General features: G+C 52.6%; 2 protein-coding genes across 7 annotated transcripts in view; one reads left to right on the forward strand and one right to left on the reverse strand.

Annotated features, from left to right (window-relative positions):
- Positions 1 to 5080: 5080 nt before the first annotated feature.
- PIGC (phosphatidylinositol glycan anchor biosynthesis class C) lies at positions 5081 to 6155 on the reverse strand. The gene has a single exon (XM_010124334.2). It carries the CDS (start codon positions 6059 to 6061, stop codon positions 5183 to 5185), a length of 879 nt encoding a protein of 292 aa, XP_010122636.2. The 5' UTR covers positions 6062 to 6155; the 3' UTR covers positions 5081 to 5182.
- An 11473-nt stretch (positions 6156 to 17628) lies between these two features.
- The window catches only part of SUCO (SUN domain containing ossification factor), a 43582-nt gene continuing 36624 nt past the window's right edge, over positions 17629 to 24586 (forward strand). For all 6 annotated transcript variants that reach the window (XM_086753087.1, XM_086753091.1, XM_086753088.1 and 3 more), the window contains exon 1: positions 17629 to 17767. In XM_086753087.1, the coding sequence (XP_086609213.1) occupies positions 17703 to 17767 (65 nt within the window). In that variant the 5' untranslated portion in view covers positions 17629 to 17702. The remainder of the gene's footprint in view (positions 17768 to 24586) is intronic.

Below are 24586 nucleotides of genomic sequence, written 5' to 3' on the forward strand. Positions count from 1 at the left end.
ATTTTATTAAGATAATTTTGTATATGAGTCATTTTATTATATCTTGAGCTTTTGTTTTACATCTCCTCTTCTCCGCTCCCTGTGAATTTTGGGTTATTTTTTTGTCTTTTTCCTAGGCGACGTCCACCAGCTGTTCCAGGAAGATCGTCCTAGCACGTGCATTTATTTTTTGTTACATGCAATATGTCTTTACTTTACATGCAATACCTTTACTTCGCACTAGCCTGTTTGTAAAGGAAAGATTTTATTTTCAGATGTCAATGATAAGCCTGGATATTAAGAAAATAAAAATTCTGACTACAAAACAAATGTGTGCTGGTTTTCTATTGAAGGATCTACTCACTCTTTCTCAAATGGAGCCATTCAAACCCCATGGAAGAAATTGCTCAGGCTCTGTGGAGACTCCCACCCTCAGAGGTGGTGGAGGGAGGGACGTTCTGCTGGGGTTCCACCACTGCTTCTGAATTCATTGACCACCAGGATTGTTCCGTATCAATGGCTTTGGCTTCGCGTAAGCAGGAAGAATAGCCAGCTTCTTTAACAACAAAAGAGTCCTCAAACATGTCTAACACACCGGCGGCAGCACCTGGCTGAGTGGAAAGTCAAAGGAGAAGATGGCAGCAATCTCTAGACCGATGAATCTGCACAATTATAAATAAATCACAGCTGCTCTGGTCATTTTTTTCAAGCTAAACCTCTGAATTCCTTGCAAGCTGACCTCATTGGAGCATCTGAGCTCAGATAGCTGTAAGTAGCTGCCTCTGGGATTCCAAATGTGTCTGTCCCTATGGGAAAGATAAAATCTAGGATTTAACATTTAGAAGATGTGCTTGTTTGGATGCCAGAGAAATATACGAAGAGTAAGTCTGAAAAAAGGGAAAAGTGATGAGTTTTATTGACTTTTTTTCTCATATGAAAACAAAGAAGGGATAGCTTACAGACTGTGCAGATAAACCGGGAGGCACTGTGCAGATATGAACTGGAGGCAGAACGCAGCAGCAGGACTCCAGCCTGTTGTTTCAGGAGCACAAACAAGATGTTTCTTTGCAGTAGGAAGTTCAGGTTGAGAGGGAGCTGCAGTGGTGCTGCTCAGGGGGCAGGAGACTGGAGATCAGTATCGTGTCTGTAGAAGGGGCCTGACAACACACAGCCTGTGCTCAATTTCAAGCCAAGTCTGACACAGCTTTGCTGAATTTGGGCAATTTCTCTTGTTCCAGCTGATTTAGGTCCCTGCTGACCTCTCGTATATCCAGGGAGCTGCTGAACCACCTACATGTACTGGTAAATGCCAGACAATTGGTTTGCTGAAATTATAAGGGGGTGCAAACCCAGAGAGCTGTAGACTTAGATGGATTTTTTTCTTTCTTCTCACTTAGCCTTTGTCTTTTGGTAGAGTACAACAGAAGAAACAGCAATGTATTAGCAAAAGGGGAAAAAAAAAATCCCCAAGTACAGTAGTTCTTAGGAGAGGGAAATAAATAATGGTTTCTGCTAGACCTTTGAACTGCATGTGCTAACCGAGGGATTGCTGGAGCTGGAAAGAGTAGAGTGATGGGCAAGGTGCTTCCCAGCACCCTGGGAAAACGGAGAAATGGGGGCTGCTAACAATCCTGTGAACACAAATGTCCCAAGAGTAGGGCATGAGGAGAGGAGCTCAGACTGGCTGTATCTTTCACCTGTGGAACTCATCGCTGTCAGCTACTGAGGCAAAAAAAAAAAACCTCAGCAGAGTTCAGGAACTGCGCATTTTCAGGACTACTGCAGAAGTGACAGCATTTGTACCCAGCGAGCTCTTGAGGAGGTTCTGCCCATGCTTCACCTCCCGGGTAAGAGGGAATGGGAACAAGCTGAATTTCACAAGCTACTTTTTTTCCCAGGTTTTTCAAAAATCTGTTCTGCACTAGGGGAAGCTCTTACTGCATTCCCTCTGGGATACGGCATGGTACCAACAGATGAGCCAACAACAAATAAAAGGTGGTTGATATTTTAGTTGTTTGGCCTCCCCTACAGCATCCCAACCAGGAGCTGCTGATGCTGTCCTCCTAGCTGCCAGCAGACCTCCACGCATTGGGCTGTAAGGCACAAACTTCTTTCTTGGGGCATTTTCTGGTGTTAAACCTTTCACAGAAATCTTTACCTTCTTCTGAAGTATTTGTTAAAAAATATTGTTGGAAATAGGACTCTGAACTTCACAATTTTCTGGTAGCTATTCCTAAAGTCTCCTAAGTAGAAAGACAAAGGAATTGGTGTGCTGGGAAACCCTGGCACGTTCTTTAGCATAGCATTAACTCGCGGGATGACTTTTTCAAGGAAGCTGTTTAACCTCGTCTGCGCCGTTTCCACCCTGCAATGGTCTGTGTTCTGTGGCTGAGTGGAGAAGGCGAAGGGTGCTGCACCAGCTGGTGGCATTATGCATCCCAGGCTGCTTTTCAATGGATGGGTTAGGACCAAAATCCTGTTTTGGTTTCCTGACGATTTATGTTGTGGCTGTTGCCTGTCACATTACAAAGCTGAGAAAAGCTTAGTGATTACTGTGGGAACTGACAATAGAGGAAGATCTTACCTTCAGACACTAAAGCTTCACTCTTTCCAGGCTTCACAGATCCAGATCCACGTGGGGAGGGACGCGGGCCCCTGGCAACACACTGTGGGTGGCTGATGCTTGCCTTTCCCTGCAGCAGAGGCTGTAGATGGAGATTCCAGATGGCACGTGTCAGCAGCTCCCCGAGGAGCGAGGCTTATCCCCAGCCAGTTTACAATCATTTGGCCAGCTTCAAATCTAAAGAGATGTCCCACTGAAGTGCTTGATCTCAGAGAACTTGGAAACTTAAGAGAAGAAAACTGCACTTCCTTGTAATTCAAAATTAACGTTTAACTCTTTAGGGTTGGTGGTTGATGACTTGGTTGCATACAAACTGAGAAGGACCTGTTTCTTTGGTCTCAGCACGTGCTTCACCAGAGAAGCTGCAGACCAGTAGGTTCAGGTAGCGAATGCTCAGAGGGCATCCAGCTTTACTGCTGAGCTGGGCATAGAGTTATGGCGAAGTTGTGTTCTGCAGAGAATATTCTGACCTCGGGCATGGAGACATAATGGCCATTTACTCAGCATTTTAAATAACTTCAGCAGCATTGCAGAGCATGTGTCCTCATGAGAAGGTTAAAAAGTCCTAGGGAACTCTCCTCTCCCTGGCTCTCTCTTGCGTTTTTCCCTCCTTCCAAGTCCCTCTGTGCATGCAGGCCATGGACTGGGCTTTTTATTTTCATCTCCCAGGTTAGGGAGAGCAGGGTGTCTGTGTGGGCAAGCTAGGGGGAGGGCTAAGCCTCTCCCCAGGGAACCTCTCGGTAAGGACTGAGGCTGAGGAGGGGGTGAAGGGAAGGAGCTGGGCAGAACACAGAAGCCTGGGGCTGTGGGCAGGGATGAAACGGCCAGCAGCAGGCTGGACGGGACGCATCCTGCATCCTGCCTGGACCTGGGTGGACGGAGCCTGCCACATCAGTTGAAGCCCAGGGATCTGCAGAGGTGACCCACTGGGTTCCAGCTGAGGCGACAGCGGCAGCCTGTGCCCGTCTCCATCTGCCATGTCGAGGTAGTTGATGTTTGCCCTTTTCCTAACCCAGAGCTGGTTTTTAGTCTGAATTTGGGAAGAGTGTTTTGAGGGAAGTATTTCTTCTTGGGGGAATGGGTGCAGCAGAAACTCTGCTTTCTTGTAGCCTCTGCTGTGACAGACGTTTAACAACGGGCAGCAGGCGAGACAGATTTGGTTTACTTTTGATTTACACTCAAGCCTTGCCCTACTGATGGACTCTGTGAATCGGCTTTGGGTGGCAGCGTTACAGAGGCACTAACCCAGCACAAGATGGGACATCCCGATCACTGAGCAGCTTTCTGGGAAACCTCCCTGTGAAAAAACGGTCTTCTTTCCAAAGAACTAAAAAATGTCATCTTGACTGTGAGCATCTGGCTACTCTGTGCTCCCTGTGAGACTGGAGCACAGGCTCCAAACTTCCGCAGGTTTTAATTAAAACCAAAATGAGATGTAGTTGTCACCATGACAACAGCAGCAACGTTTAACACTTGGCAAGAGCCGTAACAAAGCACGGGAGGTGTTGGGGACTCCGCCGGGGGTTGCTCATTTCCGAGAAAGCACAAGGAGTGCGCAGCAAGCGCCCGCTCGCTGGGGTGAGACGCTAGCGCTCAAGGGATGGGGTAAATCGAGCAGAAGGTGGCAATTCTGCAGCGTTGGGGTTTCCAATAGAGAAAAGTTTCATAAAAACCCAGGTAACGCGAAATGCATCCCTGTGAGGTGGGGCTGGGGCAGGCGTGCGCATCCCTTCCCTTGTGTGGTGCTGGACAAACGGCTGCTGAACAGGACCTCAGCGGGCCCCACTGCTGTCGTGGCAGCCTGGCATCTCCCAGCTGGCAGGTTCACCTACGGGGGTCTGTGCTGAGCTCCGTCCCTCTGGCTCAGGGTCTGGCCATGCGGTGGGGCCAGATCCACCTCTGGGAGGGGGTTAGAGGGGAGAAGACACCTTGCCTCCTCACCCCTCCTTCTCCTAAAGGATTTAGGGTAACGTGGTGCCTGCCAGCGTTGTGAGGCTATTCTGGCATCAGTGACCAGTGGGGTGCAGGTGAGCTGGGCTCTGCACCGCACCCAACCCAAGCACCCTCGTGCTCAGACGTCTGGGTCCGGCAGCACCCACCAGCCCATGCGCTGCTGCCCTGCCCGCAGCGACCCTCACTCCCAGCCCCCTTCCCCTCCAGCCCTCCCAGGGAAAGGCTGTCAGTCCCATCACTCACATTGAGGTCCCTGGGGCTGAGGACCTCCATGGGCATGCCGTGGGGCACATCTGGGCTAGATGTGTGTTTCTGCATGGCATTTCTGCTCAGGGGATGCACACCTCCCCCCAGACACAGGTATGGGTCTGTGTGGCTGAAGCACGCACTGCCCCGCTTGCCCGCACCCCAAGCTGCTGCGCAGGCCAGCTGCTCTGTTGGGTTCAGCTCCTTCCTTCGCCAAAAGCGAGCAGGTCGGGTCTGGAAAGAGATGCTGAGGGTAATGCACACAAATGTGGTCCTCGCTGCTGTGCAAGGGGCTTTATTGGGCTGATGTCCTCCCCCCAGGGCTGTCCCCCGGCCTTTGTGCTGCTCACAGCAGAAGGTCCCCTCTCCCCGGGGCCAGGCCTACATGAGGAACCTGGATAGGTCTTCCTTGATTTCAGCCTCGTCCCATGGCCCATGGATGTTGTCCTTGAGCAGCTGAAGGCGGATGAGGCAGTAAGGGCAGAGGCAGGAGATGGCGAGCAGCAGCGAGGCGAAGAGCACGGCGCCCACACTGGAGACAGTGGCCAGCCCCACCAGCGCCGCCAGCGCAAAGAGCACTGTCACCCCCACGTAGCACCGCGGCGTCCGGGCTTTCAGCTTCTTCTGCAGCATGGGCCAGAGGGCAAAGATCTGCATGGCGAAGGTGACCATGACGAAGGCATGGAGGGAGCGGGGCAGGCGGGAGGCCAGGCACACTGAGGCAAAGATGGCCATGTTGAGAGACAGCGTGCTGGAGACGATGGCGGCGTTGGCACCGTAGTCGAAGAAGATGAGGTGGCCGAGGAGCATGAGGGCCGACATGGCGTAGATGGTGTCCGTGCTGATGGACTCCGTCAGCGTCTTCAGCACTGGCGAGAAGCCGTAGGTGAAGGCAGCGAACACCAGCGTGCTTTTCAGGTCGGCCCAGCGCGTCCGCCCGCTCTCCTGCCGCCCGGCCCCGCCGTCCACGGCATCGAAGAGGACGTAGCCGAGCAGGGAGGAGACCAGCGCCGCCCCAAAAAGCCCCTGCGGGCTCAGCATCCCGGCGTCCATGTACCACCAGGTAACGACGAAGACGCAGACGCTGCACAGCTGCTGCACCACCGCTCCCGACTGAAAGACGACGGCCCGGTACCGGTACCGGCGAGCGTGCACGTTTTTCCGCAGCTCTTCCAGGAACCGCTGATCCACGTAGTTATCAGGGAAGGGCTGCCGCTCGTACAGCACCTTCTGCCACGGCCGCCCGGGGACGGGCCCCATCCCCTCTACGGGCGGCGGGGGGCTCCGCAGCGGCACCCCCGGCCTAGGCCCGGGCCCGGCCCCGCCGCCGCCACCGGGCTCCCCGCGGCGCAAGGGCCGCCGGGCCGCGCGACGGCGCCACCTGCCGGCGGGAGCGCGCGGCACACGGCGCCGGCAGCCGCGGTCAGCGGCCACCGAGAAGGGCCGGGCCGGGCCGGGCCGGGCCGGGGCGGCGGGGTTCGTCCCGCTCCTCCCTGCGCTCCGTCCGGCCTGGCCGCTCGAGAAGCGGAGCAGGAGAGGAAAGGGAGAAGCTGGGGCCGAGCAGGGGGCCGAGAAGCGCGGCTCTGCGGGGACACCCGCCCGCCCCGGCCATCCCCTCGCCCGAGCGGCCGAGGGAACGAAAGGGGGCGAGGGAGGTTTCACAGAGGCAAGGCGCCTTCTTCCCCGGTGTGCGGGTTGTTTTGTGCTCGGGTCAGAGCCTTCACAGCCCCGCGGGGGTGCTTGCCGAGGAGAAGCTGCTTACTTTGGCCTCACCCGAGAGGCCTCGGCCTGGGGCAGGGCAGCCCCGAACACTGCCCTGTCTGTGCTTCGGGAACAGGCGTTGGTGGCCGTCCTGTCATGGCCGGAGCAGGCCAAAGAGCCGACGGTTGTTTCCCCCCTCGCGTTTCCCCTCCGCAGGGGCAGGAGGACTCTGCAAGCAGGACCCCACCTTGACCGGATACGCGCAGAGCGTCAGGCAACCCCCACGCTGCCGGTGTGCCTTCAGGGGGGACCTCGGGCTGAGCCACCCTGCAGTGACATCTAAAAAGTGCCACCTCCCAGCCCCACGTGCCACCTCCCAGCCCCATGCCATTGCAGTTGCTGTGCAGGGCAGGAGCACCTGCTCCGCCCGTGCAGGTACCCCACGCCAAGGGGCAAAGCCGGCAGCCTGCAAGCGAGGATGGAGCTGCGCTCAGTTTTAGCTGCCCTACCTAAAAGCCGCCATCCCTGTGCTCGGCCACGCGTGTGCCCGCAGGGACAGGGAGTGCTGCCAGCTCCCGCAATTGCTGGCATTGCCTTGAAGCCCGGGGCCTGGGAACTCAAGATTTTGAACAAAATGTTGTTTTCCCAACGTTGTTACTCTCGTAGAGTAACGCTGGGGCATGCAAGAGAAAAGCTTGGGGGACAGCAGGCTCCTCCTGCTCCCCTGAGAAGTGCCATGGCCATGGCGGTGCAGGGGCACCACCTCCCATGGGCAGGGCAGGACTCACTCTCATTCACAACTGCAGTGGTCTGGGAACCAAAAACAGTGGGGCTGCGGCACGATGCTGCCTCGATGTGGTCAGGTCCATCTGGAAACCCCAATGGAGGGAGGAGAATAGAGGTGAGGATGCTTCTTGCACCCCCTGAAATCTCCTCTGCTGTGGGCCACCAAAGTCCCCCTTGGGGGCAGGCAGAGCGCTGCTCTTCGGTGACCTGCAGCATCCCCTGGGCGATGCCAGCCATGGCGGTAGCAAAGCAAAGCCCCTCCGGGGAGCTGCCAGCGCAGCAGCTGTAGCCCCCCGTGGGGTGCCCAGCCACCAGACAAGGGGATCACCCCAGCGCTGGCCCCGCACCCTTAGCAGTGCCGAGGCCCACTGGGCCAGCTGCCCGCTCGGTGCTTGGGAGACCCAAACGGGCTCCGGTGCAAAGCAGCTGGCACTGGGGCTGGCGCTGCGTCCCCGCGGGAGGGGACGGTGTGTGCTCTGCGAACCTAGCGCCCGGTCCAAAGGGCAGCTCAGCCCTGCGGGGTGGCCCAGACTTTGCCTGCAGGGGAATGACTCACCTGTCTGCCCCGCAGGCCCAGCGGGACCGGCCACGTCGCCGGCCGCCCCTGCCAGCCAGAGGGGAACGTGCGCTGCAGAGCCACCCCTCAGCCCTCCTGGGGCTGCGTGTAGGGATGAGCAGTAACTAAGGTCAGGGATGCAAAAGCCCTTTGCGAGTGTCTTCAGTCCCGTTCTGGATTCCATGCAGCGAGACCTCCCTCAGCTCACGATTAGGTGTCCCCAAGGGCCTCTGGAGAGGTTGTGGGATGGTGAGTGCTGTGAGACCCTCTGCTGAAATGCAGGAATGAAGAGCTGGGCGCCATGGCACTACAAACGCCGTACAGGTGGAGGCCCTGTTGACCTGGCTGTCCCATCCCTTTGCAAAGGGACCCCACTGCGGATTTGTTTAGTGTCTGGCCAGGCTCTGAACGTTTGAATAAGCTGCTAAAGCTGTTTGGAAGGAAGGCTGGAAAAGGTGACAGGCTGGGGCTGAAACAGCTGTGACTGATCTGAGCCTCCACTGGAGACACCTGAATATCAAAGTATGGAGGGCACTGCACCCCCACTGCCACCTCCGGGTCTGCTTCTCCTCAGGTGGGAGCATCACTTGTGCTGCAAAGAAGTAGGCTTCAAAACAACTGAACTAAAGCACACCCTGCTTAGAGTTCGAGCTTGCCTGAGGCTGCATGGACAATGGTGGATCTTGTACCTCTCCGCGTCCCTCCGCTGGGGCTCTCCTCCTGCATCCCGCTCATGTCACCCCGCGCGGGACGGGGCTGCCCCAGGTGTAAGTCTGCAATGCTGCCGGCAGCTCTGCAGGCTGCCTCGCGGCGCGGGCTCCATCCTGCTTGCCGGCCCTCTGCAGCGAGCGGTGCCTGCAAGGGTTGTGCTGCGTGTCCCGGGTTGCTGCGACGGAGCTGGGTCCCTCCATGGGCCTGGGGTGTTGGGACAATGGGACTGCCTGTGAGCGCAGCTATGGATGCTCAGGCTTCGTTTCTCTGCCAAGCGATCCCCTGGCCTTTCCCTTTGACCCTGGAGCTGAACCCTCCCTCCGCAGGAATGCTTTTCGGGGGGAGCTTGGCTCCGCTCCAGCTGCTGAATTTTTCCATGCCCAGAGGCAGCCTCCTGCCTTACATAGCCCCATAACATGGGCTGTGTCTGCTCGCCTGCCATCACCTATTAAAGGATTTTTTGGATCCAGTTCCCAGCAAAGAATGGGACAACACCCAGTGATGCTGCTCGGGGCTGGAAAGAGCAGTTCAGGAAACTGGGATCAGGTCTGCGGAGCCCAGGCTGGACCAGCGTCTGCCAGGGTGAGGTCTGGGATTTGCTGAGCCTGTTGCAGGGGGTGAAGAACAGAAAGCTGTTGTGGAGTTGGGATGAGGAGCTGGAGCAGGAGAGGCACGATGTGGAAAGGCACACGATTGCAGGGACGTGACCTCTGCAAGACAGGGCCTCTGGGGTGGCTGCGAAACTGAGCTCCCTCGGTCCTGGAATTCCTTGGTGGTCAGCAGAGATTGGTGAAGCCCCATGGCAAAACACCCTCCCCACCACCTGCGCTGGGTTGCAGGGTGAGGGACAAGCCGGCGCGGCTGGGGTCCCCAGCCAGCTCCAGGGCAGTGGGTCAGCAGAGTCCTGCCTTGTAGGGGACTGCGATGGAGGCCAAGCTGTCACTTAGTGAAGATGGTTTTGGTTTTGAATCTACTTTAAAAAAAAAATCCCTAGGAAACTGCAGCCAAAAATGACATCAACGATGTGTTCCACCAGCTGCAGGGTGCTCCAAGGTGGGATGAGTCCAAACTTCAGTAAACTCAGCTCAGCCCTCAGCCGTACATGGCACATCCCTAACGCGCAGACACAGGGGGGAAACCAGACCTTGGGGGTAAAAAATTAAACTGCCTGCAGGCCCTGAGCGTGGGTTGTCATGGAAGCTGGAAGGTGAATAATGTCGGAAACTGGGAGTGAAGAGGGTCTTCAGTTCCTGCCAAGAGTTGGCAGAGCTGAATGAAGCCTTTGCTGAGCAGTTTCTGGGCCCGTTCCTCTTCGTTTAGCCCTGAATTTGAAGCACAGGGATGGGATGCGAAGTGCTGACCCAGCTCTGCCGCAGTTGGTGAAAAGGCATCAAGAGCAAAATGCTCTGAAAAAACAACTCCCCGGAGGGCAAAGGCAACGTACCATGAGGGAGAGCTGGTAACCAGGGCGGTGGTTGCTGGAGCCGTGGCCAGAGCCACGTGCCAGCTCTCCATCGCCCCGAGCCTCATCCGGCAGCCGCTTCCCTCCCCTTGCAGCTCTGGGACATGGAGCGAGAGGCACGAAGGGACGTGTTGTTTCATAACAAGGGTTTTGCCGTCTGCCCAGGGGATATCTTTGTTCTGTAGCTGTGCAGGTGCAAAGCAAGTCAGAAGTAGATGGATAGGAGGACACTGGATGAAACAGCGCATGCAAACAAGCCAGCTGGGGAAAAATTAGGCATGTACAGATCGACAGAGTTGTAAATCACTGCTTTAGCTTGGTGGACTGTGAAAGGGTCCTCCTCTGTGCTCACCTTCGCACTTGACTGGTAAAGAAGCATTTGTTCAAAGACAGCCTGGCCTCAGGCTGGAAACAGCAGTTTCGGAGGAGATATTTGCCCAGGAGCCCTTCCTGCCCTCTCCTTCCTGTGAACATCAATACGCAGCCACCAAGCAGGAGCCCCCGCGCTTGGGAAGAGCGCTGTGATGTTGGGTTGAGGTGTGCTTTACACTGCCAGGAAACCCCGGCCCACGCCGTGCTTCTCCCTGCAATAGGAGCTCATCCTACCCCAAAACACGGGGAGGGGGTCCGCTGGGCCAGGGCCTGCAGGACGTGCATGTTCCCCTGCGAGCACGTGGGTCCCCGAGCAGTGACCCTCCCTGCTAGCAGCCACCCCCTCACCCACCTCCCTATTTTTATCTGCCAGGGAGGGGATGGAGCCAAGTGGGAATTTAATTTATTTTAGTGCTCGGCAAAAGGGGAAGGGAAGCCGCTGAGCCTGTGCTGTTCCCTGTGAGTGCCTGGCCGGCCCTTCTTGTCTCTCACCCGCACCTCTTGCATCTGGCAGAGGTGTTACTGCTCCTGCGCAGGCTGTGTCACGCTCCTGGCACGCTCTGGGCACTGCTGTCCCAAGGGAGCTTGTCTCAGTTTCGGTTTTGTGTTGAGAAAGATATAGTGTCCTGCTGGATCACGCGCCTGCGAGGTTACCCGCTTTGGCCTCAATTTGCATGGGGCCATGGAGGAAACCCAGCGCCGTGCTGCACTGGGTGCTTTCCTGGCCACTCCGCTCGCCCGCAGTGCTTATGGGCAGCTTCAGCTCACGCTGTGCTCCCGTAAATAAAACCTCCAAAAAGCTTTACACCTCCGTCACAAGGTTTTGCTGTTTCTCAGTTTCTGTAGCAAGATTTGCTTTTTCTTTTCCCAGGGGGGCTCAGCCAGCAGCTGCCAGGAAGCACTGGGGTGGGGGAACCGGCTTCTGCACCCCGCTGGAAGTCCCTGGTTCCACATCACATTTCCGCCCTGCGACCACGAGTTAATTTTGATTCTCTGTGTCTCAGCTGCCAGCAACCTTTGGTCCTTCCCTGCTCCATCACCCCTCTACCCCGGATGGCAAGAGCAGCTCCTCGGCTGCTGACTGCGTTGTCTTCTCCGGCTGGTGGCTGGCGGCAGCCTCACGGCATCAAGCTGAGATGCTGCTGCAGGCTGTACCTTGCAGGCCTGCCAGCCAGGCTAGGAGAAGGTGGGTCCCTGCTCCTTGAAGCCATTTTCCATCTGTTCCCAAGCTCCACCGTAGCAAAGGGTGTTCTCTGCTGCGCAGGGGCTCTGTGGTCCTGAGATGGAGCTGGAAGATGCCGTGGCTTTCTGCTGCGCCTTGCCTGGGGATCCCCACTGCAGCAATCAGTTCATCTCCGTTCCTGGCCAAAGTTAAAATTCAAACAAAGCCCATGAAATAAGCAAACCAAATACAAATGTTCAAAAGTGGAATTCCCATTTAAATTCATTTCCTTCATCTCAGATAAAGTTTTGACTTCAAGGTTTTGAGCCACTAAAGAGTGAAATCTCTCTCCAGACCCAGCTGTGCGCCCCAAGAGCCATGCGAGGGGTCTGAGCCTGCTGTGGGAGGCACCAGCCACGCGTCCGTCAGTGCTTTTGGGAGCCGTGGGACTGTGCCACCATCTACACATGCCAGATTTCAAGGCTCTTTCAGGTGGGATTAGGGCCGGCTGGCTGGAGATCAGAGCAGTCGCTCTGCTGCACCAGGTCACGCAGCTCCTGCCAGGTGTCACTGTGTGCCATCGTCCCTGCCCGCCAAGAGGAGAGCTGCTGGCCGCTCCTCAGCGCCGTCGCGCACCGCCGCGCCGGCCTGCGCCCAGCCGTGCAGGCCCGCGTTGAGCAACCCTAACGAGGCGCTGTGCAGAGCAAGCGTTTCGGTGACCCGGCCCGCCGGTATCTGCAGTTTGATCAGCCGGTCGCTGTGACCGCGGTCACAGCCCAGCAGCCCGGCATAGCGTTCCCTGGGTTTTAAATCATGGAAAGGAGGGGTGCGGAGCAGGAACTGGCGTCTGTGTGTTCCAGGACCTGCATTTGGGACACATGGGCAGTGCAGCAGCCCCAGCCTGGCAGAAGTGTGACAGGAGCAGAATCACCAGCACAAACTCCACCGATGGCCCCTGTTGCCTCTGCTCAGGGGTGAAACCCTGCAGCAACCCTCCCCAAAAAACCCGTATCTCAGAGAGACTTCACAGAGTGATGAAAGAGCAATTACCACCTCGGCTAGAGGCAGAGTTGCTCCTGTTCGGTTTTGCAAGGAAAACCCTTTTTTTTTTTTTGCACAGCTTGCCCACCCCTCGGTGTGAGCTGCAAAAGAAAGAAGAGAAATTCAGGATTTTGTAAACGTTTTACACAGGTTTGCTGGATTCTCTCCTGCAAGGGGTTAACGGTTCATCTAAAGTCAGAGGAAGCTCTCTGAAGCAATCGTGCAATTTACAGCTTTTCCTTTACTAAATAAGAAACGGTCAGGAAATTAAACAGGAAATTGTGTCTGGAAGGAACAACAGTTGCATTGTCAGAACCTGCTTACAAAAGATTTACTTTATTTTAACCAGTAAGGAGCCAAGATCAATAGTCAGAAAAGGAAGGAGTTTGTGCAAATTAAATCACACGCGAAGGAAAAAAAAAAACAAAACACTCTGGAGAACAAGACGCCTTTGTAAAGAGCAGATAGGGATGAATGGGAGAGAAGGCTTAGCATCTGCAGGAACCAAATGCTAGAAAGCACTGAAACATGAAGGCCCAGCGTGTAACTCGGGATCAGATGTTTCTCCAGAAGTCAAACACTGCTCCCCGGCCTCAGTGCCCAAATGTCTGGGAGATACTCTACAGCCCGTACAACACCCTGAGCTCCATTTGAGTGTTAGAGCACGATGGACGCATTGCCCCCTCGCTGCACAGGGTTTGCAGGTAAAACAGCGGCGCCTTTTCTTTCCTCCCACTCAGAAACACCGCACCAAGGTGCCCCTTGGGTGGCCACCTCCAGCTCTGCCTGCCCCCGCGCGCCGAGCACCACGACCTGGCTTTTATTCCCGGTCGGCAGAGTGATGCTCGTACTGCTGGCGACGTGACCTGTTGTGCTTTGCGTGCTCGCAGTCTTCGGCGCCTCTGCATTGACACTGCAGACACAGAGGCCTCCCTGCCCAGGGGACGCGGGTACGTGTGCCATCGGGTGACGCGGCGGCTTGAATTCAGCCCCACAGCAGGGCTCGCCCTCCGTGGGAACTGCGCCAGCTCCCTTCATCCCAGGATTTGGCCAAGAGAAAACCAGCCAAGAGAAAGGCAAAATCCTGCCGCAAACGTGCGGCGCTTTTTGAGAATCCCATGCAAATATTTGCTCCCAGGTACCCTACCGTACGTTGGGATTTGGGTTAATTACGGGTTCTAGCTGGGAGATTGGGTGATCTGTAATTTTTTTTTTTTTACCATTACACTGCTTATCTTATCGGTGGTTGAGAAACAAGCTTAGCAAGCACTGGTCTGCAGGTATGTCAGAGGGGATGACTCGAGACGTCCGTCTGGCTGCTGACACCAGGCTCCTTAGCTGGATGCTTGCACCCGGTGGGGACTGACTGGAAGGGGCGGCTTCTCTGGGATCCTGCCCCGTCACCGTAGTGGTTCCCCTGAAATAATCCGGCCTCTGTGACAGCTCTTTAGCTGTGTTTGGTTTAAGCTGTATGTGGTTAATGCCCAGCTGGTAACAGGACCGTAGCATGTGGGAGCTGTGCCATTTGACAGCAGCCGCATGGACTCAGCAAGTGTGGCTGCACAGCCTTTTCCCCTCCTCTTGGCGAGGAGGCTGGAGGAATTACTGTCCCGGGAGCAGGACGGAGGCCGATGATGGAGGCAGTCCCAGCTGTAAGCTGTGGCGTGGCCCTGAGCAAAGCATCCCCTGCCAGCGCCGAGGCAAGTGCTCTGCCTGGAAATACTCAGCTACAGGTTAATAAACGTTTACCAGCCCTGCTAGCAAACAGCTACGCAGTTGTTTAAATCTCCAGTGCTTTGTGAGTGGATTTCTCTACTGCTCTGGTCCTGGCCTTCCCCAACGCGCAGAGTTTGTGGCTGAGAACGTGCTGGTGGGATGGGGAACTGCTCTCTGCCTCCTGGGTGAGGTGGCCACGGGTGGATCCTCCAGTGAGAGGCAGGATGCTGGGTGTGCAGGTCTACGCCTCTCCCGGCATCTCCCTGTGCCGACGCACGGCTCTCACTCAAAGGGAAGGTGCCAACTTGTGTAGCATCCATGAAGGAGACGAATCCTACGTGCCTCCCTGGGTGTCACGTCCTGGCAGGGGGCAGCTGCAGCCGAAGCTCGCATTGCCCTGCCTCTCTGCAGCACCTGGGGTGGGGAGGGGGGGAAGGTTTTGGGCACTCCCTGACATGGTTAAAACAGCTGTGGGTGGGACGTGTGCTGTCGCTCCCGTGGCTCTGGGGAATTTCCCACCGCCCAGGCAGCTCCCCGGGGCTGGCGCAGAGGTGCACCCCTGGGCACAGAGGCTTTCTGCACCCGCGCTGCTCCAGGCATGGCCCTGCTCTGGGTCCTCGGCGGCACGGCTGGGCCCCCCACACCATGTCTCCGCTCATAACCCTCCCAAGGACAGGCAGACGCCACACAGCCGTGATCCACGTGGCCGCTGTGCCACGTCTTAGCTCTGGTGCTGCAAAAGGAAGCTTGCTGCAGCAACCCTCACAGCAAAGGTGCTGGCTCACGCCCCGCTGGTGCCACGAAGCAGCTTCTCGGTGTTTTTCAGGACTTGTCTCACTCCTATAACCGGTTGGGCTGCTCCTGTGTCATCCCCGCTCCTGGGACGACAGGATCTGACCAGGGAGTTGAGCGGAACTGGGGCAGCCGGGCTCACCGCTGACCCGCTGGGAGAGCCGCCAGCGGGCTCTGCGGCGGGCGCTCGCAATGGGGACAGAACGCAAAGCCGCTTGCTGTCAGAGCCACCCTCCTGGCCACTTTCCTCTCAGTATAATCCGCACTGTGGTTTAGAGAGCCCATTTTCTCTGCTCACATTAAATCCCACGGGCTCCTTCCAAAACCTACCAGTGACACGCACAGGAATTTCCTCCTGTTGAACCTAACGAGCCACAGCCTCACCCAGCAGCTCCAAGCCAGGTTTCTGGCTAAGTTGCAAGGTGTGGGGCAGCGAGGGCTGCTTCACTGCCCCCTGTGCTGTGTTCCCCTCGTTTTCCAAAGAGACACGGCAGGGATCCGCCCGGGATCCCCCTGTCACCCCCTCCTTGGGCACTGCAGGTCAGGCTGTTTCTGTTGTGGAGCAGCCCGTGGTTTGCTGGCCACAGGGAGTTTAAACCCCACCCTGTGTGGAGATGGGGCACAAAGCTGGAGCTTCTCCCTCTTCCCTGTGTTGGCATGCAGGCCTGTCTGCTGTGAGTGGCACGCAGCGCTCTCAGAAGGGCAAGGGATGCCAAGTGTTAACGAAAGGACAAAATTACAGGGTGAAAAACATCAGGAAAAGAACAGACACAAAGACTCTCCAGAGGTTTCCAGTGCTGGCTGGGAACATTTACCCGCAGCTGGCTGACTCCCGTCATGCCATCCTGCAGCTTGGCAGCACCAAGCTGAGCTCTACAGGCACCCCCTCCTGTTTGGGAGCACCCCTGGATGTCTATAAGGGTTCATGGGGGGGAGGTCAGAGTTCCTTTGGTGAAAACAGCAGCTGTGGCTGGGAGGGCCCTGCTCCCGCAAGGACTGCCGTGATTCACACCCTCCCATCCTCCCACTGGGCAAATCCGTCCTTCCTTGTTCAGAGTCCAGATGTGTGCACGTTTCCAACGTGGCGTGCTCGTGACTAATCCACCCGTGCGTGCCAGGGCTGTCGTACAGCCTGCGGGCTGTGAGAACGGTGTGCACTGCTGTTTCGATCACGCGGCGGCAGCGGGAACCCCAATCCTGTTCTTTTGGGGAAGAGTAAGCTGCAAGGATGGTCTTCTTGGCTACTGTAGCTCAGTGTACAGCCCACCTTAAAAGGCCATGCTTTAGATGGACAGATTTAGGTCTGCCTAAAAATCCCTATTGTTTGGATAATAACGGTTGTGTTTTTCAATCTCTAACCCAAACGTGCCAGTACCAGGGAAGGCACCTCTCTTCCATCCCACATGGGGAGCGAGCGCCCACAGATGCTGACGTCACGCTTACAGCTGCCTGGCCCCTTCCCCCCAGCATCTCCCAGCAGCACTCCCCCTGCCCCAGAGCGACGGCAGTGCCGGGAGAAACACCGGGAAGGTGTGTGCAGGCAGCTGTAGGGCTGGGGAGAGACGCTGGGCCAGCACGGCTTGGCCAGGCTGCCAGGTCCCAGGCAGCGCGGGCCTCAGGAAGCACCCAGCCGGCTGCCTGGCAAACCCTGGCTTGGTTTTTTCTCCTACAATGTGTAAATATGCACAGAAATAGCTTAAACGCGTCTCTGACACCACCTGCGGCTATAAACGCGACCCAGGCTGCCAGCGGGTGAAGCCTGAACCCGACCGCCCCTCACCGGCCCCCTCAAGCCGCCTGCAAAATGGCCGGCGGGACTGGCGCGCGCCCCCAAAACTACAGCTCCCAGCAGCCCTCGCGCGGCCCGCCCCGCCCCTGGGAAATAGCGTCCGCCCCGCCCACTCCGAGACGCTTTTTCCGCTGAGGACTTCAGCCGACACCAATCAGCGCTCGGTGCTCAGGGGCAGCCGGCGGAGAAGCCTGATAAAGAAAATAAAAAAACTGTCCTGTCAGAGCGCCGTTCCTTAATAGTGTCCCTCGCACCGGAGGAAATGACGTTCCTCCCTCGCCCCGCGGCCCCAAGGTTTGCTGTCAGCCGTCATTTATTACCACGGCGATTTCCCTTTAACGGCTTGTTTCAAGAGGACAGCTCTGAGGGGTCCTGGGAGGGGAGGGGAAAGAGAAGTCTGCTTTCTTGATTCGCCGCTGCGTCGGAGGTGAGAAGCCAATCTGTGCCGGCAAGAGGAATTGGGGGCGGGGCCAGTCCCAGGGACGCAGGTCATTGGTGGCGTCGGCGCGAGGGGGCGTGGCGGAACGTCGCGGAGTGTGACGCGTATCCTTCCAGCTCAGCGCGTGAAGCGATAAAGGGGGCGGGGAGGGAGGAGGGGCCCGGTCCGGCGGGCTGTAACGGCCGCGCTCGCGCCGCAGCCGCGTGCCGCCTTTGCGTCGCAGCCGCCCGCGCGGGGGGGAGGGGCCCGCGGCCAACGGTCGCTCCCTCCTCAGCGGGGCCCCCGCCGCCTCCCGTCCTTCTCCCGCTGCCCCTCTGCCGGGGAAGGATGCGCCGCCCCCCCTTCCCGGCCGCGGCAGGTAGACGGGGGAGACGATGAGGGAGCCGCCCCGCCGGCTCCTGGCCCTGGGCTCCTGCCTCTTCCTCTGCGCCCTGCTCTGGTGAGTCCCGGCCGACCTGGGGGCGGGGAGGCTCCTCCGAGGCCTCCGCGGGGTGGGGGGTGTCCTGCCCCCAGCCCGGCCGCTGCCGCCCTCCTCGGGACTCCGGGCCGCTGCTGCTGCCCCGGCTGGGGAGAGCGCCCTGGTCGGGGCCGGGGGGAGTGGGAGGTGGAGGGGAAGGAGGTGCCGTTGGGGAAGGGAAGGTGCTTCCCTTGGGGAAAATCAAGGGATGTTACTGTGCTACGTTAGGGAACAGGCAGGTGACAGCTTCTGGGAGGGTAATTCCTGCTGCTGTGAGTAATTGTCATTTGCTGCCATCGTGAAAACAAGCGGTGTCAGATGTGGAATTAGTCCTCCAGTGTCTGGGGTTCAGAGTTACGCTGCTCATTTCTGTACGTATTCTGCTGTTACTCTGTGCTTTTAACTGGAAGGCTTGCTTACTTTTCCAATTTCAGGCTGAACCCTGGCTGTGTTCTGGAAGATAACTGTGCCTTCTTCTTGAGACCAGTTTTCTGTGACTGGCTGAAGTTGTGTTAAATTAAAACTAGTGAGCCCTTTCATTGTGTTGGTTATGTCTTTGAGAGTGTTTTTCATAGTGATTACCTTAGCTGGACCTTGTTCCAGCATCTTCTGTTTACTTTGTTTTCAAACTTCCTTAAAACATGACGTTTATTAGAAAACAAATATTAGGAAAATATATTTCTGTGTGATAAGTTCTAGGCTTCTTAAACTTCGGCCCCTTTGAACTCCATGACTCACTGTTTGAGAAGTACTAGCCGATTTCAGCAGCAAATTGCAAATACTGGAAAGTGAACAGCAGGAGTTGTTAGAGGCTAATCGTGTATCTGGTGTATTATGTTAACGCAGTTGCTCTAAATTTATTGAACAGTCTATTAAAAAAAAAAAAAAAGAAATAGTCTTGAAGTTCTGGGTTGTCTCAGAGTTGGTTCTAGTTGGATGAAGAAGGGGCAGCCCAGACATCTCTGTGCAGAATCAGTTGCAAGTCTGACTCTGACTCTTGCATTACTGGGTTCAGACAATCCTGGAGCAAATTTGATTCACGTCATCACATTTTTGTTTTTAGGAGACTATGTGGTGAGTCTAGAAAGTGCTTGAAGACTCTGTTGCTGTGTTTACATTTCGCAAAATTTTAAAAGAAAAAGCTCCTAGCCATGTAGGTTAACTGAGCTGCGGACCTAATGTAACTGTCTGCAGACAGGTTTTCTTCTACTTGTTGGACAGTGAAGTTTTTTCTCATAGAAGGTTCTGTTTGGTAGGATTCTTATTAGGAAGACAGTTTTTATTTTTTATAGTGTCTTGAATGCTGGTAACCTGTTTGTGCCTCGAGGTAGTTAGTTAACAAAGGTGTTCTCAGTTTAATGATACACGGATGGTCGTATGTTCTTAGTTTGCTCTTTTAAGGGAACCGTTCACTTTAAGAAAAAGTTCAAGCATCTATTGCATATTGATAAAGGCATATCATGTTCAACCAGCTTGTTGAAGTAATGTGTTTGTTCTGTAAGGCTCAGACAACTTCTGCGTTTGTCTTGGGTATGGTTAGGAGAAAAATTGAGTAGAGTTTTATTTCTTACATTTTAAGAGATTACTCTTTCAAGCAGTGTCTTAACTGATCCCAGAGCTTGCACTAGAGTATCCCAAACCTTTTGCTGTCTACGTAAAAAGTTCAGACTGTGTGTTCACCCTGTTCACTCCGGCTGCTTTTGATTGAAGAGCCAGTAGATTAATTTAGGTGTTTGGAGGGGTATAACTCTAGTTCTCTAGTCTCTGTTGTCCAAATGTAAATTCACGTTAGAGAGTTTAAAATCTTGTTCGCAGGATGACATTGCAGCTTGCTTTAATTTCAGTAGCCATGTCAAGTTTGGAATGTCTTGAAATCTGTTAATTCCTGCCTTGTTGCTGGACTGTGCAACCTGATAAGGTGTGACATATGTTTTTCCTAAAAAGAAAATCCTCAACTTTGTTCACATAAGCAGTTAAGAAACTTTGGATAGTAAATGGAAGGTTTTGTGTTATAAATGTTGGCATGTGTGACAAATGTTGACTTTTTAAATTTAGTTGTCTTGAAATGTAATCTTCAAAGGATTTAATACTAATAGGAGAGAAGCTCTTTTCTTACAGATGAAAGCGGTGGTCAACAGATGATCAGATTAAAAACAAAGAAGCAGGGGAAAAAACACAAGACAAACCAGAATTGTTAAAATAGCACTTCTGGGGCTACTTGGACTCTATCTCTTTTTTTTTAGTTTAGTTCAGACCTGGACTTCATTCCAGAAATAGATAGATGGTTGCTTTGTTCTTTGATGAAACTCAACTTAAATCAGGGTTTTATTTTTTAATCTCCCATCATGCATTTTAAAGCTTGCCTAAAGAAGTTGGTCCAATGGGGGAGTATCAAATGGTAAAAATGAAATGGAGGGAAAAAAAAATTGATGTGACAGTTTTCTAACTGGAAGCTGTTTAAAAAGATCTCATCCCGTAAGTTAAAGATGTGACAGTGTACAAAGACTCCAGAAGCCTGAGTTGAGGGATTTGTTAGCTGCTGCCCCTTCATAAAGGCAGTGTGGTGCTCTTTGGGAGTGCAGGGTCGGAGAGTAGTTGATACTTGAGGCTTTCTGAAGCAAACTGTGCATGGAACAAACGCAGCGCTCTGACAAACCTGTGGCAGTGAGGTTGTTCCAAATAGTTCAAAAGAGTGGGATGGCTGCATGGTTTTAGAGAAATATTTTTGATAGAGGTAATGCTTAGGAATGTAGTGCTCTAAAAATAACACGCGTCTGTGCAGACTGGAGCTTTGACAAATGACTCCTGTTGTCCTGAATTTACAAAGTGGGCTTTTTTGTTTTAGTTAATCCCTTTGTGTGGATGATTATAATATAAAAAAGTTTAAAAACTTGTAGTGCTTCATAGCTTGACAATATACAGAGCTGAATAAGTGGAGTAGGTTTAGAAGCTTATAGGGATATTAGAACTATCTGAACTGAGACTAGCTGTGACAGTTGTTTGGAGAGCAACCTGCATAAATTATTCTGACATCAGTTTTTGCCTGCCATAAGCTGCAGTTTCAAAGTGTTAACTATGAGTTTAATACAGAAATCATGCTAACACTAATTTGTCTTTCTATGATTCATTCTATCCCAGAAAGTGCTTTGCACATCCTGATCTACTTAGCTTTTATGAGCTCTTATCATCCTTGGTTTTACAACTATGAGGAAAAGGATGATGAAGATTAAGTGCATGTGCACATCAGGATTCTTTAGCTGTAGTTACACTGTGAGTATGCTGCATCAATAAAGTAAGGCTTGTATTGAAGTGGCTGAGCAGGGAGATGTGCTGTTTCTGGGAAACTCCATGTCTAGTAGCTCTGACTGAAATCCGTAATGTGCGTATTCCCTGGAAATTGTAAAGGTCAGATTGGGTCAGTGGTATAGCCAGGAATAAAGCCTAGATACAAGTACATTGGAAGGGGGTAGATTTTTATATTGCTTTGTATTCTTCCCTACTAATGTGAAGATTTGTATGAACTTTAATGAGAGAAAAATATTTCTAGTTTTGGTTTGCATTAGTCTTCTACGTTTTTGAAGGTGTGCTTGTTTAAAGCTTCTGTAATGCAAGAGGAGTGCTGAAAAACCAGTGCTACGTTGGCAGTGTGATAACATCACTGGTGTTTGTTTTGCCACTCCTGTCCTGCACAGGCAAAAGCTGTGCTAGCCAGACTAGAGATCACAGAAGTGGAGATTTTGCGAATTGAATATTTATTTGTCTTATTACTGATTTTTGGCTTAAATGTTGAGCCTTGCATCTGTTAGTAACAGAAAGGTGTTGAGTGGCAGGCTTGTGTTCCAGTGTCGTACACTTCTTATCATAGAAAGCCTCGATTCAGCAGACTGTAATGTTTACAGGAGACTGCCCTAATGATCTGGATAGAACTGCTAGTGTAACTGGCTTGTAATGGGGCTCAGAATTTTACATAGTGATTCTCCTCTTGTGTAGTTACATAAATCTCTTCAGAAGGCTGACAGTAAAATAAGCATTGTGTGTGTGCATTTTATGGCGGGAAGAAGTGAAGTGATTTGGGCACTGTTCATATAAACAAAACTTTTGTTCCGGGCATCGGATTTCAAAATGAAGAGTATATTCCTAGACAAGGAGTATCTTGTTTGGAAGTGTGTTTGCTCTGTAGTTAAGTTTGGGACAAAATCTGCTTTGGAACTCGAACTCCTAAAAATCAAATTTGAATATGCTTGGTTTAGTGCCTGCTCAAGAGGAAGGTGCTGTGTGCAAGCTGGGGCTCTGGTCTCTTATGCAAAACAAGTGCTTGGCTCAATCAGTTGTTGAATAATTACCTTCTAAAATTATTTTAAAATCAGTGAAGTGCTTTCATGCAGTATCTTCTAGAAGATTTGTCCTAAAAGCTTCAAATCTGTTTGTTGTGCAAGTGGTGTACTGCAGTGGCGTGTACGCCTTCATGAGGTTGCAGTGTTGATGTATAAGACCCTGCCTGTTGTAGTGAAATGTGCCTACTTCAGCACTTAATTTCAATGTTTTCTGATATATCTTTGACTTACTATTAGTTCTTTTTCACTTTCATGTTCTTATCACTGAGTATTTTACAGAATACTTTGTGGCTTTTTTGCTTTTCTTGTCTTTAGTTTTCATTACTAATCTAGCTTTTGGTAGAGCCTGTGCTTCTTTCAAGGACAGGATTTACATCGTCTTTTAAAGTTAACACTTGCAGGTGCTAGCAGCCCTCTGCCTGGAGAGGGTGTTATTTCTGAGCGCGAAAACTTTTGGCTGAGAACAGGGTAACACAGGGCTGCAAGTCTAAAAAACTTTCTTGTAATTCTTGGTGAAAATAGTGAGCTGCTGTAACAGACAGACTGATCCCAATGCTAGCATGAAGAGTTTTTGCTCAGGTGAGCGAAAATACTGGTGCAAATGACTTAAACTGGATTGAAATATCAGTACAAGATTCAAACAGTTAAAAATTAGCTTAGGTGTTCACAGGAATCTTCTTGGCTTAGATTAATTTTGGAATGGCAATTAAGAAGTCTATTAAAAACACATTATAAAATGTCAAGTAGTTAGGTGACAGCAGCTTTACAATGATGCAGGACAAAATTCTTACAATGCAGCTTTACAATGATCCAGGTCAAGGGAGGTGATTCTCCCCCTCTACTCTGCCCTGGTGAGACCCCACCTGCAGTACTGCGTCCAGCTCTGGAGCCCCCAACGTAAGAAGGACATGGACCAGTTGGAGAGGGTCCAGAGGAGGCCACGAAGATTATCAGAGGGCTGGAGCACCTCTCCTGTGAGGACAGGCTGAGAGAGTTGGGGATGTTCAGCCTGGAGAAGAGAGGGCTCTGGGGAGACCTGATAGCAGCCTTCCATCACCTAAAGGGGGCTACAGGAAAGATGAGGAGAGACTGTTCAGTAGGGCCTGTTGTGACAGGGCTAGGGGTAATGGTTTCAAAATAGAGGGAGGTAGATTTAGATTAGATATTAGGAATAAATTTTTTTTTGCAGTGAGGGTTGTAGAGCACTGGCCAAGGTTGCCCAGAGAGGTGGTGGATTCCCCACCCGTGGAAACGTTCAAGGCCAGGCTGGATGAGGCTCTGAGCAACCTGATCTGGTTGGGGATGTCCCTGCTTCTTGCAGGGATGTTGGACTGGATGGACTTTGAAGGTCCCTTCCAATCCTAACCGTTCTATGATTCTATGAAAATTCATGTTGCTGAATTTATGCTAAAATTCCACTCTTTGGCACTATGTTAAGCCCTGTTGCACTTAGAGTGAGTTTTAAGCATGGGGAGTTGGTGCAGAGCAGCTGATGATGATTCTGAGCCTGCTGTTGCAGTATCCTGCCTGTGTAGACAAGGTTATGAATTGAAGCGATAAGGGAAATCTTCAAAGATGTGTAAGTTAGGTGTTATTACAGGCTCTAAAGGCCTTAAAGTTTAATCAGTTCATGGCTGTTCCACTGTTTGCTTGTAGTCTTTGTGGTCAGCATCAGGTTTTATTGTGTTTTTCCAGAATGTGTTCTTTTCCCCAAACTCTTGCATTAAAGAGAATAACTAGAGTTCGACAATGCAGGGAGGTTCTCTTAAGCTACGATCTTCAGTGCAGTATTACAGAAGTCTGTTACCAAGAATCATGAGGTACTGCCTGTTCCAGGTGGGCACTTTTTGAGGGCTAGGGTTAATTACTTCTATCCTGATTAAAGTGCCCAAAACAGGGTACCTGGATACTTCTTTCAAGAAAGGAGTAAGAGATATGTGTGTCAGTACTACTTTGTAGCATGCATCTAATGATGCAGTTGTCTATTATGGGCACTGTATCAAAACAATATACAATTATAGTGCTGTGAAGGTGGCTGTTGGCTCAGCAGCCTTTTCTAGGAAAGGATAAGAGAAATATTGGTAGAACTGTAATAAAGGAATGAAGAGACTTTCCTCTGTTAGTGCTTAGCTGGGATTTCCATTGTTTAACTTAGGACAACAGTGGACAGTCATGGATAAATGGTATCTTCTCTTTCCATCTTCGATTTTTCTGAGTATATAGTTGCTCAAAGCTAACTTTCTTTTCCCCCTTCAGAAGTCACTGATGTGTGTTTACAATCTCAAGATCAGAGCAAGGAGAGCAGAGAAATGTGTAGTTGAAGGTGGGATGCTGGATTTACCCTTTCAGGCAGTAAATCAGTTAAAGCTTATAAGTATAAGTATATGGTACAACTGTAATCCTGTTTTGCAGTCTTTGCATGCTAATGCATTTAAAATGCTGAAAACTGTATTTTAAACTGATGGTT

The sequence above is a fragment of the Chlamydotis macqueenii genome, chromosome 8 (genome assembly GCF_036417535.1).
Source record: "Chlamydotis macqueenii isolate bChlMac1 chromosome 8, bChlMac1.mat, whole genome shotgun sequence".
In the NCBI taxonomy this organism is placed as follows: Eukaryota; Metazoa; Chordata; class Aves; order Otidiformes; family Otididae; genus Chlamydotis; species Chlamydotis macqueenii.